This window comes from Dasypus novemcinctus, chromosome 13 (genome assembly GCF_030445035.2).
Source record: "Dasypus novemcinctus isolate mDasNov1 chromosome 13, mDasNov1.1.hap2, whole genome shotgun sequence".
NCBI classification, from domain to species: domain Eukaryota; kingdom Metazoa; phylum Chordata; class Mammalia; order Cingulata; family Dasypodidae; genus Dasypus; species Dasypus novemcinctus.
This window is the reverse complement of record NC_080685.1, coordinates 5,669,465-5,685,956: the sequence shown is the minus strand read 5'-3', so window position 1 is coordinate 5,685,956 and position 16,492 is coordinate 5,669,465. Positions and strand designations below refer to the sequence as shown.

The 16,492-nt window shown below is 35.1% G+C and overlaps 1 protein-coding gene across 50 annotated transcripts in view; it reads right to left on the bottom strand.

The window, feature by feature from the left end:
- The window catches only part of CEP170 (centrosomal protein 170), a 133,504-nt gene that overhangs the window by 78,414 nt on the left and 38,598 nt on the right, over positions 1-16,492 (bottom strand). For all 50 annotated transcript variants that reach the window (XM_058309444.2, XM_058309438.2, XM_004463314.5 and 47 more), the window contains exons 3-4: positions 15,924-16,013; positions 8,719-8,797 (exon numbers count right to left, since the gene is read on the bottom strand). In XM_058309444.2, the coding sequence (XP_058165427.1) occupies positions 8,719-8,797; positions 15,924-16,013 (169 nt within the window). The remainder of the gene's footprint in view (positions 1-8,718; positions 8,798-15,923; positions 16,014-16,492) is intronic.

The following is a 16,492-nucleotide window of genomic DNA, read 5'->3' as shown; positions in this document are numbered from 1 at the left end:
GGACTTTTTAGAACCATGTACTAAATTTTGTTCTTCATCCTTTCAGAACACCCAAGACTTCACAGCTAGAAAGCTGTAATTACACTACTACATAGGAAGATAAAAAGACTCCTCTAGCAGAAGGGAAGTAAACAAGGAGTCTCCACTCATTGAAATAACAAAAACTCAGAATTTTTTAGAGTTGTAAAGTGCTTTTGAGAATACCCTATTCAAAACCACTGTTCTGTAAACTTGGGGATTCTTTATCCTCAAGACAAAGGCAGATCCCAAGACAAAAATCTAGACAACCAAATCTCAGTTCAGAGCTTTCCTACCACTTCAGATTGCTTCTGTATGTCTTTAACATAAAATCCCTCCTTTTTTGGATATGTACATATGCTGGCATATTTGCTACTGAAATACATATTTTAAAACTAAGTTTATTTAATGAAATATCAAAGTCTAATAATTTTGTGTTCACCCCTGAGAAACTCATTACCAGATGGAGAAAACTCATAACTTTCCTACTTTCCAGAGGAAAAAAGTAAATTCACAGACATTTCTACTTTTTCAATGGTAAACTTAAATGGTGTAAGCCTGCAGTGAAAGTTCGTGGTGTTTCAGGTTTACCTTCTTGGAGTCCTTGAAGGCTAGTCCCCAGGGCTAGTCTCAGGTATCCTTTCATGCTAAAGTTTCAGGTCATAGAAAACTGGAGAGGGGCCATTACTCATAGATTCAAACATCTGTCCTTCCAAAACCTGTCTGTAGGCTTCAGTGTTCCTGTATATGGGAATGACGGAGACCTCAAGAATCCTTGTTTAGGTTATGAATTTACATGAGGACTCTGGTAGGACTATGAGATTTTGAGGCTGCCCTAACCCTAGATTATACCTCCAAAGCTACCCTCTTCCTAGTGGTGCTGACACAGGTAACTGTTTTAAACCCGCTAGTCAAAGGAAATGACAAAGTGAAGTACAATTACTCATTATGTCAATAAGTTGTGAAAAGTTTAAATTATTGCTTATTCATAAAAATAATTTTATATAAACCTATTATTGCTACTCTTAAATCATAGCTATTCTAACATCCCTATGCTCGAATTATTTAAAAAATGTTTATCTAAGAGTAGCACCTGGAACTCATATAAATACTAACAGTGCTCTAAAATATTCCACTTTATTTTACAGTAAAGGCTGAAAAGAAAGCAAAATTTTAAACAGATTTATTCATTCCTGGGCCTTAAACCACCAACTGTCATGTGTCACTGTGAACAAGTTTTTCCTTTATAAAACTAATTTAAGGTTCCATTTGGGAAGATACAATATACACTTAGTAGAAGAAATGGGGAAAAAAATTTAATTGTCCTAATGTTACAGAATGGGCTCTAGACACTTGGGATAAGATCTCCAGTGAGACATGGTTTCAAAAAGTGCTATATTCTCAAACAATTTAGTTGGGGATTAATGTACTAGTCTCTGAAAAATAACATTAATAAATAAATGAGATGCCCCTTGGTGTTGAAGACACTTAAGTCATATGAATGACAATACTTGAATGAAATTATTTTATACTATTAAAGAAGGGGGAAAAGCATTTTTCTAAATTATACTTATGTGATTTAAAATAAATATATAAGAAGGGTATCCTTAAAAATTATCCTTAAATTATTATATGTTCAAATTATCAAGCATATCTAACTTTTCTCTTTGGTTCTTCTCATGAGCAAGATGGGAAGTTCCCTTTTATTTGACCATATTTAATAATGAAATATACAATTATGCTATATTAAGATTCCGAAAACTTCCAAGGGGAAAAATTTGTTAGCTTAGTTTTATCTATACTTCAAAAAATATATATCATTTTATTTTAGCAGCTGAATCCCTTGTCCAATTTATAGGAACCCAGTTTTTTAACAACTGATTTTAAGTTCTCTTGTATCACTTCATCTTTAATCCAATTGCTCATATCCACTAATTTCTTAAATTTAATTGTTTTAGTTTCCTAAGCTGCTCAAAGTAGATACCATGAAATACACTGACTTTAAAAATGGGAATTTATTTGCTTACAACCTTACAATTTTGAGGCTGAGAAAAATGTTCAAATCAAGGCATTTTCAGGTGGTGCTTTCTTCTTCAAGACTGGCTGCTGGTATCCTAGGCACCTTTGTAACAAGGCAAGGCACATGGCTGCATCTGCCGGACTCTCCCTTCTCTTCTGGGTTTGGCTGCTTTCAGCTTCTTGCTTTCATGGCTTTCTCTTTCTCTGTATTCATCTCTTAATAAGGGCTCTAGTAGAGGATTAAGATCCACCCTGGGCCACACCTTAACTGAAGTAACCTTATCAAAAGGCCCTTTAGGAATGGATTAGCTTTATGAACACGATTTTTGGGAGTACATACAACTTTAAACAACCACAAGTTCTTTTGAGAAATGTTCTCTATTTTTGAGATTTGGAAAGTATGTTCATTATGAATTATTGTGTGGATTTCAACCATATTAATCAGGAAAAAAAATTCTCTGAATAAACCTTAAGTTTCAAGTATGTTTACCCTCCTTGGTCATTTTAATGGCCATTATCTATACTGCCAAACTATAGGGTTCCAAGTATAGAATAATGACTTTTAGATGCTATGAAAATGGTTTTTTTTATCTAATTTCAAGTTGATCAACTCATTTTTATGGGTCATTAAGGGGGGAGCAGAAAACTACTTTGTGAAGGGTAATTCCAATTAGAAAATGAAGGTACTAGGTTATTTAATTATAAAGACAGACATGAATAGAATGGTGAGGAGGATAGTTGGAGGAACTGAGATTGAGATTTATGTGATGTCTGCCACTAAATGTATCCCTGCCTATACCACACTTTGATTTTCCTCCTAGCCTGGTAGTGGTTCCTTCACTGTTCTTTTTTTTTTTTTTCCTACTGGTTCCTCATCTCACCTACCTGTTAGTATTAGAATGAGTCAGGTTTCTGTCCTTGGACCTTTTACCTATCTATATTCACTCTTTTGGTATCTCATTCAATCTCAAGGTTTTAAATAGTATTGATATAATGACAATTTCCTAATTTTGTTTTAGCATATACCTCTTCCCTGTATTCAACTTGTATACCCAACATGTCCAAAATGAACTTGGACTTCTGCTTCTGGCCAGTCTGGAGTAAAATGACACCAGGTAACAAGACAGTCATCCCTCAAAGAAGGGTAAAATATCAAGAGTCCAATGACTGCCCTAGCTCACTGCCTTTAGTTTCAAGGTCATGGCACAAGGAATAGTAATCCACACAAATCAAGGGAGACTCCCTGAGCTGGGGAGGAGACTGAGGTGACAGCGAGCAAGACCAAGATGGCTAGAGTTCACAGGACAGAATAAGTAAAAGGAGAGAGCTGTAGAGAAATAGAATTGCAGAGATCTTCAAAAGTCTTGCTCAAGTATTAAGCTGAGTACTGATTATCAGCACATGCATATGAGAAAATGACCCAGGGTGGAGGGCAAGAATCACTTGAAAATATTAAAGAGGGAATAGTGCCCAGATCTTAAACAGGGCCAGGAATAGTGCCTGCTCCCAAAATTGGGACTAGAAAGCTTTCATGATTCGGGCCATACTGGGTACAGCAGAAGTGGATATATTTTTCTATAAAGGGCCAGATAATAAATATTTTAGGCTTCCTGAGCCACATGATCTCTGTTGCAACTACTCAACTCTGTTGTGGTAGTGCAAATGCAGTTATAGACAATATTTAAATGAATGGGCTAGCTTAATTTCAGTAAAACTTTACTTCCAATAAAATCATCTCCCTGGCTTGGCACAGAGCTGGCCTGTGCTACCAGAGCAGGTCCTTGAACCCAGTTCAGGAGGGAGCAGTGCACCCCTCCTGCACATAATGGGAGCATGTATGTCTGGCCCAGACTTCCCCACTGGCAGCCTGTGGAACCAAACCAGGGTGCTTGTCTCAGGCTTGCCATCTGAGAAGTTGACCTCCCTGTAGATATAGAATGCTGTGGGAGAGTAGTCAAGTTGTGGCTGCTTGAGGCAAAGAATTGCTGGCTGTATGATAATATTGTACAGTGCTCTGGATTGTGAGGAAACTGTTTCCTAAGCAAAGCGGACACTCATATCCACATAAATGTGGGAATTCCTAGGGCCACACATGCACGCACAAGATAAGATAAATGCAAGGAAAGGACCAGGGAGGCCGCTATGCTAGCTATTCTCCAAACTCATTATATGGATAAACCCTGAGCAAGAGCATTTGCACAGGTCAATCTGCAAAGACTGGGAAAAATATTTTCTCCTTCCCTTTTTCTTTTTTTCTTCTTGTTTTTTCGTTAGCTCCTGGCACTCAAGGTAAGCTCTGCCATAACACTAGCTGGATACAAGCTTAAAGCGCAGACACTTCAGCGTCTAAATTCCAGTGTTCACAGATTAAAATACCAAAATGGCCAGGACTCAACAAAGATTACAGAATATACAAAGAAACAATAAATGATGACCCAGGCAAAGGAGATGATTAAAGCTTTGGGAACCATCAATAGGGAAGGTCAACCTAGGACATACCAGACAAGTCTTTCAAAAAATGGTCCTAAGTATGCAAAGAGCTAAAGGAAAACATAGACAAAGAACTAAGAAAATTGGGAAAATGATAGAGTAACATTCTTTATTGATACTGAACACAATATCAAAAGAGAGATGGGAATTATGAACAAACTGTGAAGATCACAATAAAAGAAATTTAAAATTCCCTATCAGGATTCAATAGCAGATTGGAGCTAGGAGAGAAAGAGTTAGTGAATTTCAAGATAAGACAACTGAAACCATCCAGTCTGAGGAGCAGAAGAATGAAGAAAAATGAATAGAACCCGAGGAACCTGTGGTACCAGGTACCACATCAAATGTACCAACATAAACATTATGGGAGTATCAGGAGAAGACAGAAAGGGACAGAAAGAATATTCAAAGAAATTAAGGCTGAAAAACTTACCAAACTAAAGATATGAATATACACATCCAACATGCTCAATCTAGACAGACAAACACCATGACATATTATAATCAAATTGCTGAATGACAAAGATAAACTACAAGAGAAAAGCAAAGTATCTTGTACAAGGAGGCCTCAATAAGACCAAGTGCCAGTTTCTCATCAGAAACCATGGACACAAAACATGGATGAGTTATTTAAAGTACTGAAAGCAAAAAATCTGCCAACCCAGAATTCTATATCTGGCAAAACTATCTTTCAAAAGTAAGGGAGAGATTAAGGAGTTCTTTATTACCAGACAAACCCTACAAGAAATGCTAAAGAATTTTATATTGAAATGAAAGAACAGGCAATAAACCAAAGCTGAGGAAGAGAGGATGTTTAGTAAGAGTAACAACATCGGTAAATATAAGCCAGTACTATTGTACTTTTGGTTTCTAACTTCACTTTTTATTTCCTACAGGATCTAAAAAGCAAATACATAAAATGGAATGATAAATCTGTGATTTTGGACTATATAACTACATAAATATGGGAGGTATGGACAGTTATGGGAACACTGTTTATGATTACTAATGAAGTTTATCAAAGCAAAGTAGGTTGCCATAAATTTAGGATGTTAAATTTAAGCCCATTGTTACTACAAAGAAAATACTGAAGAATATGCAAGTTCACAGAGAAAAAAGTAGAATACACATTAACAGAGGCAGGGGGCAAGAAGAAACAGGGATTAACGCACAACAAATATAGGGTTTTGTTTGGGGAAATGGTAACATTTTAGTAATACAAGGTGGTAAGGGTACCAAAACATTGTAAATGTGATTAATCCCACTGAATGTAATGCTTGGGAGTGGTTAAAATAGGAAATTTATGTTGCCTTTATGTTCTAACAATTAAAGAAAAAAGAGTGCACAATTAAAGAGATAGTAAGAATGGAATGCAATTCATGGTCCCTGACAGGATTTATTAGGAGAGATGAAAATGTTCAAAAGGATATTGGATCACATGGAAAAAATTGGATTATAGACTGTAAGCTTTATTATTAATGTTGAATTTCTTTAACTTGGTAACTGCACTCAAGGTGGTTACATAAGTAAATATTCTTGTTCTTAGGAAATGCATATGGCAGTATTAAGTGCTCAGAAAATAGGCTGAAAAATAGTCATATCCACTGATAGACTGATAGAATTATATGGTAAATGTGGTAAAATGTTACTGTATTGGTGGATCTGGATATCTGGGTGAACATGAATGGGTTGGAGTTCTCTGTATGGGGTTTGTGTAACTATCTTCCAAGTTTGAAAGCATTTCAAAATAAAAAGTTAAAAGAAAAGAAAAAAGAGACTACATTTCCTGCCAGACACTCCATATTACCTTCTCAACCTGCACACTTTAATGAAACAGGCTGACTGACATGTCAAGAGTTGTCCACCTGAGAAGGAACTAAGGTCAAGTTTCCAGCCAAATTATAGCTAGGAACTGAGGCTTTCAATCCAACAACACTAAAAGACCTGAATTCTGTCATCAACCATGTGAATGTGGAAATGGAACCTTCTTCAGTTGAACTCCAGCCCTGGATGACACTTTGATTGCAGCTTTGTGGAAGACCCTGGAGCAGAGAGACCAACTGACAGTTATACAACACCCTACCCCAAAACAGCAATATGCAAAAATTTTTTCAAGCACACCAAGAACACTTACAAAGATAAACCATAGTCAGGAACACAGAAGTCTCGATAAATTTAAAAGGATTTAAAACATACAAAGTATATTCTCTGACCACAAGGAAATTAAACTAGCAATCAATAACAGAAAGATCTCTAGAAAAGTCTCAAACTTATAGGTACATAAAAAACCTATAAATGAAATCAAAGGTGAAATCAGGAAGTAGTTTGAATGTTAAAGCAGTACTTGTGGAGAAATTTTATAGTACTAAATGCCTGTATTAGAATAAAGATCTAAAATGAAAGAGCCAGCTTCTACCTTAAAATATGAAAAGAGCAAATTAAACCCAAAATAAGTAGAAGGTAATAATAAAGACAGCAGAAATCAAATCTAAAACAGAACACCATTAGAGAAAACTTAAAGAAACCAAAAGCAGGTTCTGTGAGATTTTTCCCATTTTATCTACCAAAGCTGCTCTACTCACAGAATTTTGTTAATAACAACTTATTTTTCCAATTGCTGAGGCCAAAATCTTGCACTGATTCTTGATTTCTCTCTCTCACTTTCCACACCCATTCTAACCAGGATTGGCTCCATCTTTGAAATATATACAGAACCCTTTCAGTTCTCACTATCTCCACTGCTCTCACTGAGGTCCAGACCTCCATTACAGCTCACCTGGGCTACAACAACCTCCTAACTGTTCTCCCTCTTCCCACTCAAATCCAGTCCCACCAGGTCTTCTGTGAACAAGACCTTTTTAAACAAGTTCTACTATATCACTCCTCTGATCAAAATCCTTCAATGGAGTCCCCATTTCACTTAGAATAAAAGTCAAAATCCTTACAATGGCCTATTAGGGTGCATAGATTCTGTCTCCCTATCTTCTTCTTGGCTGGCTCCAGCCATGCTGGCTTTTAATACTATTCCTCAAGCTCATTAAACATGTTCCTGCTTCAAGTCCTTTGCGCTTACTCTTCTACCTGCTTGTAAAGCTCCCTCCTAATATCTATATGGCCAACTCCTTCACTTTCTCCACAGCTTTGCTCTAATTCTGGTTTCTGGTCTCCCGTGACCATCCTTTAAAAAAGTGTTTATTTACCATTCACGACCACTTGGTTTCTTTATTCCCCCCTCACACATTTTTTCCATAGAACTCACCACCCTCTAATATCCTTATTTTTTTGTTTGTTGTCTGTTCATCCCACCACACCTCATTTAAAGTATAAGCTCCAGGATGACAGGGATTTTTCATTTTTGTCTGTTTTATTCACTACTGTATCCTTAGATGACTGGGACTGTGTCTGGCACATAGTAAACATTTAATAAATAATTGTGAAATGAATGAAATTAGGCTTGCTTATGTGCCACATTTTTGGCCATTTGGAGATTTATGAGCTCTTTCTTAAGTTTTTCTCAATTTCAGCATTTTAGAAATGGTTTTATTCTTTTTTAATTCCTCACGTTCCTTCTCTTCACAAGTGATTCTTTACACTCTCCCATGTGGTAGAATATAGCATGTTCCTGTTTAGTTCTTAGAATACTACTTTCAAAGAAAATAATTTGTAAAATATTCTAAATGTTTAATGCATTAATCAGGGAGCCTTGGACTTAAAAGTCACAGGATGTTGAAAAGTTTGAACAGGAAACATAAATCTAATACATAAAATGGGGTCAAGGGTAGAGATGGAAGGAAAAGGTAGGTTGATTTGTGCCATGTTTAATCACCTGAAAATAATCCCTGGAATGGGCTAAAATTATCTCTATTTATCTGTTATCTCTATAGTCACATCCTTTGATATCTAAATTACATAGGCAATAGCATTGCAGGAAGACCTCTGACAAATCTATCTAAATGGGGGTGGGCGGAGCTGAGTCCCTCAAATTTTCCAGGATTATTTTTAGGAACTGGCATAATAACCAAAGAAAAAAATTATTTTTAAGTATGTATTTTACTATGGGAAGGCCCTCAAAAGATAGAAATTTCTAATACACCTATATTGTGAATTCTTATGTCTCAAGAAATGTTAATTTACACCAGAGTAAAAATTTTTAAATTGATTTAATAAATGCACAATATCATATAAGGATATCATATCCAAATCTCAGCTTATCTTCAAGCTTCAAGGTAATGTAAGTCTGTTCTGGAATTCTTACATCGTTGACAAAAGTCTACAAGAAAAAAAAAGAAGTTAGGTTAAAAATGAAGTATTAAATTATACACCTCAGGCAAGCAAATTCTCAAACATGATACTTATAAGTACATATAATTTGGTGGCTAAACAGCTAATATCAAATGTGTCACGCATTCTATAGGCTGATAAATGCCTTCATACTAAGCCCTCTATCAGAATTATAGGTACCACAAAAAGAACCAGGTTTTAGTGCCTCTAAATCCACCAAGCTGCCAAGACAAATTTAGGTGGCTAGAACAGTTCCAAAAAGATGATGCCAAGAAAAGCTCCTAATCCAGAGTTGGCAAATAGCAAGGAGGAAAACAGCTAACTCCCAGCATGTCATCAGGGTTCCCTGAACCCAATTTTAGCATTATTTGTAAAGATTGGTATTTCATTATTTTACTCTTAGAATTCTTCCAAAGAACAAATAGAAAATTTACTTTAAAAAATAGAATCAAACTTATTCTACCTTCTGCAATTACCAAATGGGTCCTTTAGACCCTTTTATGACTTGAACATACATTATGGGAGATTTATGATCTTATTTTTTCTGTATCTTGAAACATTCTATTTCATCTTCCTAGTAATTATCTGATAACTACTCATGAATTATTTCTGATTATGCTAAGAAGACTAAAATAATAAAAAAGTGAAGAATAGGGAATACCTAGAACAGCATTATCTACAGAAATACACTGCAAACTACAGATGAGTACCACTTATATGATGATAAATTTTCTAAGGAGGCACAAAAAAAGGTGGAAAAGGGAAATGGACTTGGCCCAGTGGTTAGGGCATCTGTCTACCACATGGGAGGTCCGCGGTTCAAACCCCGGGCCTCCTTGACCCGTGTGGAGCTGGCCCATGTGCAGTGCTGATGCGCACAAGGAGTGCCCTGCCATGCAAGGAGTATGCCCCGTAAGGAGAGCCGCCCAGTGCAAAAGAAAGTTCAGCCTACCCAGGAATGGTGCCACACACACGGAGAGCTGACACAACAAGATGACCCAACAAAAAAATAAACAGATTCCCATGCCGCTGACAACAACGGAAGTAGACAAAGAAGAACACAGCAAATGGACACAGAGAACAGACAACCGTGGTGGGGGGGGAAGGGGAGAGAAATAAATAAATAAATCTTTTTTTTTAAAAAGGTGGAAAAAAGAGGTGAAATTAATTTTAATATTTTTATTTAACCCAATATATCTAAAATCTTATCATTTCAATATATAATCAATATAAAAATTAAAGTATTTTATATTTTTTGTACTAAACCTTTGAAATTTAGACTAGTCATAGTGCAAGTGCCATGCATGGTTAGTAGCTACTGTGGTGGAAAAGACAGATGTAAAAGAATGACTCAATGGTGAAAAAATCATCACTATTTCACCACTCCCTTGGATTTTCTTACTGCATTGCGCCAAATACTGCATCTTCTTTCAAAAAAGATATAAAAGACATCTGGAGATATTATCTCCACTTTTTTTTTTTTACTACCACTGAGCACCACTGAGAATTCAAAATTTTTCATTTAGAGTCCATAAAGGCAAAGAGAAGAAAAGTAGCAGAGATTTCATAATGATGACTACAAAAAGACAACCGTCTAGTTAACGACGACAGTAAAACTAACAGTGTAAACAGCATATGCCTGAGTCTTCAGATGAAGAGTTCTAGAAAAATTTTCTCCAACACAAGAATTGAGAGAAGAACATGTTTCTAAGGACAAAAAAAAAAATATGGTACTTTCAACCAGTTAGTTATTCAGTAAGAAGGTCTTCAAGCAAAATTTTTCAAAAGAACCTGAACATCTGTTTTTCTAAAGGAATTTTAATAGCATACTTTCATTGTTTCTATGTTTATATTCCCAAACTTATTTGACAAGGTTTCTAAGTGGACAAATGCTCAAGACCCAGCTATCTCTACAAAGGTGACTGGAAGGAAATAGATGATATAGAAGTAAAACTATTGGCTTGATCTCATAGTTGTTTATATAAATTTAAAAAATGAGAACTGTTTTACAATTATGAAACAAAGAAGATGGCCATCCTCTAACAAAATTATAAACTGTTAAAGTTTCCAGTAGACTATGCAAGGGCAAGAAGAACCAGATACAATTTTAAGCTAGAAACAATTTGAGATGTACCTAAAATCTGAAATCAACAATATTAAAATGGATTCATATATCCTAAATAAATGCATGGCAACCAATGAGCAATTAGTTGCATTCAAAGAATACTGTCCATTTTATTTATTATATAACTTTCTAAACTAGGAAAATATGAAATAAAATTTTGAGTTTGTTACACATAAAATTTTACTAAAATTTCAAATTGATTTTCACCATCTATTTTTACTTCTGTAAATTATTCATAAAAATACTTAAAAACATATATAAAAAATAAAAAGTGTCCATCAGTGACAGATGATAAACAGTGGCGACTGTTTTTCCTGGCATAAGTTACAAAACACAGAACAATGCTGTTAATTAACTGCCTGATATCATACAAATATCCAACAATTTTTCCTTCGATACACTGAAATTTTAAAAACTACTTATTTTTTTCCCTTTGAATTCAATCTGTCTACCTTCTACTCCATTAGATTTGAATTGGTCATAGTTATTTGGGAAGGCTCCTTCCATGGTGAGGAACATTAGAAAGGGTCTTAAATAATGTGCAGTAGAATAAAGATATTTTGTTATTGCAGTCATATTCTCAAACTCCTATGCACAATTTGTAATGTCATAAAATACCAGTTTCTAAGTCTATTAAAAACTGAAAATTCAGGTTCACTTTCAAAATGAACATTTCAAAGTGTTTCAAAACTTACATCTTTAATGTACCAAAGTATATCAAGTACAATTGCAAAACAAAAAATCTGAAGAAAATGACAGCAAAGGAAGCAGAAGAATAAAAGATAAAAGTAATTCGCTGACATTTGGTAAGCAGAAGATTAAAGACTGGGTATACTAGGCAAGAGGAATTTTACTGAAAACTGTCTCTAATAACCTAAAATACCATAATTAATCCACAAGGGCTAAGATGACCTATGACATCCATTTAAAGCTTAAGACTGCATAACTCTTAAATACTAAACACATCTACATTAGGTATTTAGCTCATGTACTAGGCACTTTCAGAGATCAAGAAACAGAATTCTAACATGCTGGCATTTATGACAGAAATATTCCCTAAGGTCTAAAGAGGCTTATGAAATATTAGTCAGAAACAAAGTTTCAGCTCACAAAAATGCAAGTGAAACATGTGAAAATCGACTCCTGAAGGTCTAAAGTTACAAAAGGAAGAGAGAAAATTTCAAAGAATCATTTTAGAAAATTTTAATATAAAGGATTTAATAAGTTGGGAGTTGAAAGAAAACCAGGTTTTGTTTCTTGCATCTACTCCATCTGATCACAGCTCTACCTGGTAGGTAGAACTGAAAAGGAAAATGAGGCACAGAGAACTGATAATAATCAAGATCATGAAATTCAGCAGCACTAATGCTGGGATTCAAACTCGGATCTCTGAACTAGAGAATCCCTATGATTCTTTCTGTATCAAGGAAGGTTAGGAGTCCAAGACAGGCCAGCTCCCAGTACTCCTGTCCGCCATTCAAACCACTAACTCCCCAGAAGCAAACCAAACTAGATAAATACCTACTTAATTTACATAACTTATTTACATAATTGATGGTATAAAATCATATCACCACCTTATATTATATTGATGTACTGGGAAACTGAATGGAGTGGCCAAAGCACAGCCACCTTCATTACTTTGCCAATGATGAGAGCATCCTCTTCTCTAATCTTGACTTTCATATCTTCAATGAGGACTCTTCCCCATTCTATTCTGCATTGGTTTGATGCTGGCAAGAACTCTCCAATGTGAAAAAGGGCATAAAAGGGGCTAAAACATGAGTAGCTGAGGGAGTCAGCCTACGAACAAAAGGCAGGGTTTGAATGGGATGGGTGTGGTAGAAGAGAAACCACAGCTGCTATCAGAGAGGCATGTGCTCCAGTGGAGAGAGAAGGCTGCAGGAACAGAAGACAAGCAAAGGATGTCATAGGCAAGTTTCAGGGGCTTGCAGGTAAATGGCCCACTATAGCATCAGCAACTGAACAGCTCCAGTTTCCCCAGGCAGAACAACCTCATTTCTGGGGACAATAACATAAAGTATACAGCTAGGTTCCCTGGGAGTGTATTTTGGGGTGGGAAGATATGGAACAGGCGTGGAAGTGGTCATAGGTAGAGTTATTTATAAGGTGAATTTACCAAATAAGTGATTTTCTCTAAAATATAAGTGTTCACTAAAGGTACAGTATGTAACTCCACGCCAGTATGCTAAACATCTCTCAGCTGAGTATCTGACCATAACAACAGCAGCAAAAGTTATCATTTACTGAATGCTTAATGTGTACCAAACACTGTTCTAAGTATTTAAAATGAACTTATTTATATTTTCACAACAACCTGTGAGCTGAGTTCCATAACATCATCTCCATTTTACAGTTGGGAAAATTAAGGAACAGAGAAATTAAGTAACTTTCCCAAGGCTACATCACTAGTGTAAATATTCAAACGAGGCTCATAACCACTACACTGTGGCACCTGCTTCTGAAATTACTACTTTAATCCAGATGGTCCAAATTTCTAGAATCATATGAATATTAAGAATAAAGAGGCTGTGAATAATATTTTATAAGTTGTTCTGTGAGTAAACTACAAGATAGTTGGTAGTTCATAGATGTTCGTCATTATTCTGGCTACCCAAAGTCCTTTCTGGCATTTCTCCTAGGCTGTCATCTGAGTAACAGTACCTTTATAATTTGTGTAATACATTAAAGTTTTATAACAGGCACACATTCACATCTACTTTCATAGACACAGATCTGGGATTCAGGCCAGGGCCTGATTTCAAGTCCAAAATGCAGATGCTACTTTGTAAAAGTAATCACATTTCATAAAATTAATGAATATAACTGAATTACGAGGAAAGTCAGCCTACAGAAATCTGTATGTTCATATTTCACCTGATAAATGTATTTTTTAACAACCAGCACCAAATTTTTATATTTGATCAGTCTTTTTTTTGTTTGTTTGCTTTTAGGAGGTACCAGGGATTGAACGTGAGACCTTGTACATAGGAAACAGGTGCTCAACCACTTGAGCTACATCACTTCCTTAGGCACAGTCTTTTGAAATACTGAAACACTGTGATATAACTCTCACTCAATACTTTCCAAGATAATTTAAAGGCACGTTGAACATTGTTGTGGTCAAGGTGAAACTTTCTATGTTTAAAAGCAAAATATGTTATTTTTAAAAAGCAGAATATATAATATTGTTAAAATACTTCAAACACAGAAGTAAACATTTTCTCTATAAATCTCTTCAGTTAGGAAATTAAGTCAATCCCATTCAAGAAATTTACTGGTTTCATGCACTATGCAGATCTCTGTGCTAGGGACTGTGTCTATTTACAGAAGAATAAGGTACAGGGGGCTGCTCAGGAACTCATAATCCAGGGTGATAAAACACCCAAAATAGGGATTAAAACAAAGGTTTATGAATGCGGAGAAGGGAGTAATGCTGGCAAATGGGAAATGGGAATCAAAACTGCCTACCTATGTGCCTTGTGTTACAACATTTCTATACCTAGCACGTCTATCTCTTTCCACTTGAATCCACTAAACATGATAACAACAGCATCAGCAAGTTAATATTCCTAAATACAAGTGCCTTCTGTTTGCTTCCTTTGCTCTAGTTTTAAGAATAAGTACAACGTTTATAAATGGCATAGGAGGGAGAACTACCAGGCAGAAGAAAGCTTAATACATTATTTGGAGAATGGAGACTGTGTAGTAGGAAACCTACTGCTTTGGAGGTAGCACACTGAGTTGTCTGTAGATGGAAGCACCTGAAAGGTGAACGACAAGTCTGTAGAATCCTTTATTGAAAGGAAGTATCATTTGGTCACAGGAAGAACAGACTGAGAACCACTGAACTTGAACTTAACAGTCATTTATTAAAGACTACAGTGTGAAGCTTGCAGCCTAAGTCTGAAAAATGGGTCAATGGCAAATGTAAGGAATTTCAACACAAAGCTGAAAAATTAGATTTAATTAAATATGCTGAGAAACAAAGGCTTGGAATAAAACAGAAAAACATGCTACAAAAAGGGTATCTCAAGGAATAAATATAAAAGTCCTTCAGTAGCAGGACAATTTCGAACTTAAAAAATGTTTTACTGCATTTGCCAAATTTCTGCATATGTTTTTTCATATAATGCTGTAACGTATATGAAAAGCAATAGAAGTTTGAAGTAGTTGGGATACATTTAGTTTCTTTTAAATTCATTGCAAGAATTTCAACAGCATAGATATGAACAATAATATATTTATATTTGCTTGTCCTGGTAAAGTATAAGGTAATTGAGAAACTGAAAAAATGATACATTATTCAGTATTTCAGCATACTCCTATATTCTGTGGCTACTTAGTTCTGCTAATGTGGAAAGATCAAATAAAGAAATAGGAAAAAGTCACTGGAGTAACACAGAACTATCTTCGAAGAAGTAATCCAAGAAAGCAATAAATAATGAAAGTTAGTGACTAGTTCATACATCATATTTATTAATGTAAGTGGAGGACTTTTACCTCTTTTTATCCCCTGAAGATCCTCCCCACCATCTGGCACCAAATCAACTTTCCACCTTTATTTTCCCAAGTTGACACACATTTTTCTGTTTCCCAAGAGTGCAGTCTTGCATTTTTATTGCCATGATTTTCCACTGTTTCTCCCCCACATATAAATTCAATATAGAGTTCAAACTTGGTCTCTTCTCCTTAACAAAGTCTTCTTTAACCATTATAGATAATAACAACCAAATCCTTTCTGAAATCCTTAAGTATTTATCGCCTATACAGTTTCTTGGGAACACTGAATAGTTTTATATTCCTGTTATATGCTTCACAGTGCTAATTACCTAGTAAGCATGTAAAAGTAAAATACAAACTAAAATATATTACAAACAGGGAATATAACTGGATTTGTCTTCTTCCACTATTAAACAAATGTTCACCTAAGACAACAAAAAACAAAAACAAAAAACTTTTCACTTACCCCATTTAGGCTGCCTAAATCTTTCACCAAATGCTCATCTGCAGAGGCATCGTAATTGATTACAGCATGCTGCTTATCCACACTACGAGACTGCAAGAAATTTTTGATGTTAATAAATATAAGAAAATACAAGAAAGAAGAGCAAACAAAGATTTTTAGATACCTAATATTAAGAGAGCACTGGATAAAAAAAGGGAAATTGCATAGAAAAAGTGGATTAAATGAGATTTAATTTGTGCTTCTATACAGTAAAATTTTGTAGTACTCCTCCACACAGAAAGTAGCCTTATTTTCAAGATACTCTTTACTATTAAATTCACATGCTACTTTTGAGAGAATTTAAATCAGCTTTGTTGACTATATCAAATGACAGTAACTTTTTTTTATCATTTCAATCAGTTATAAGAAAATGAGTTAAAATTTTATAAAGTTTTGTCCTATTGTAAAAAAAAAATAACATACAGAATTTTTCTCTCACTACTAAAAACTGTTACATAAATTATGTAAGGAATCCAAAGATATAGAAAAAGGGACATCATATATTTCTGAATGAAATTATCCTCACTTAA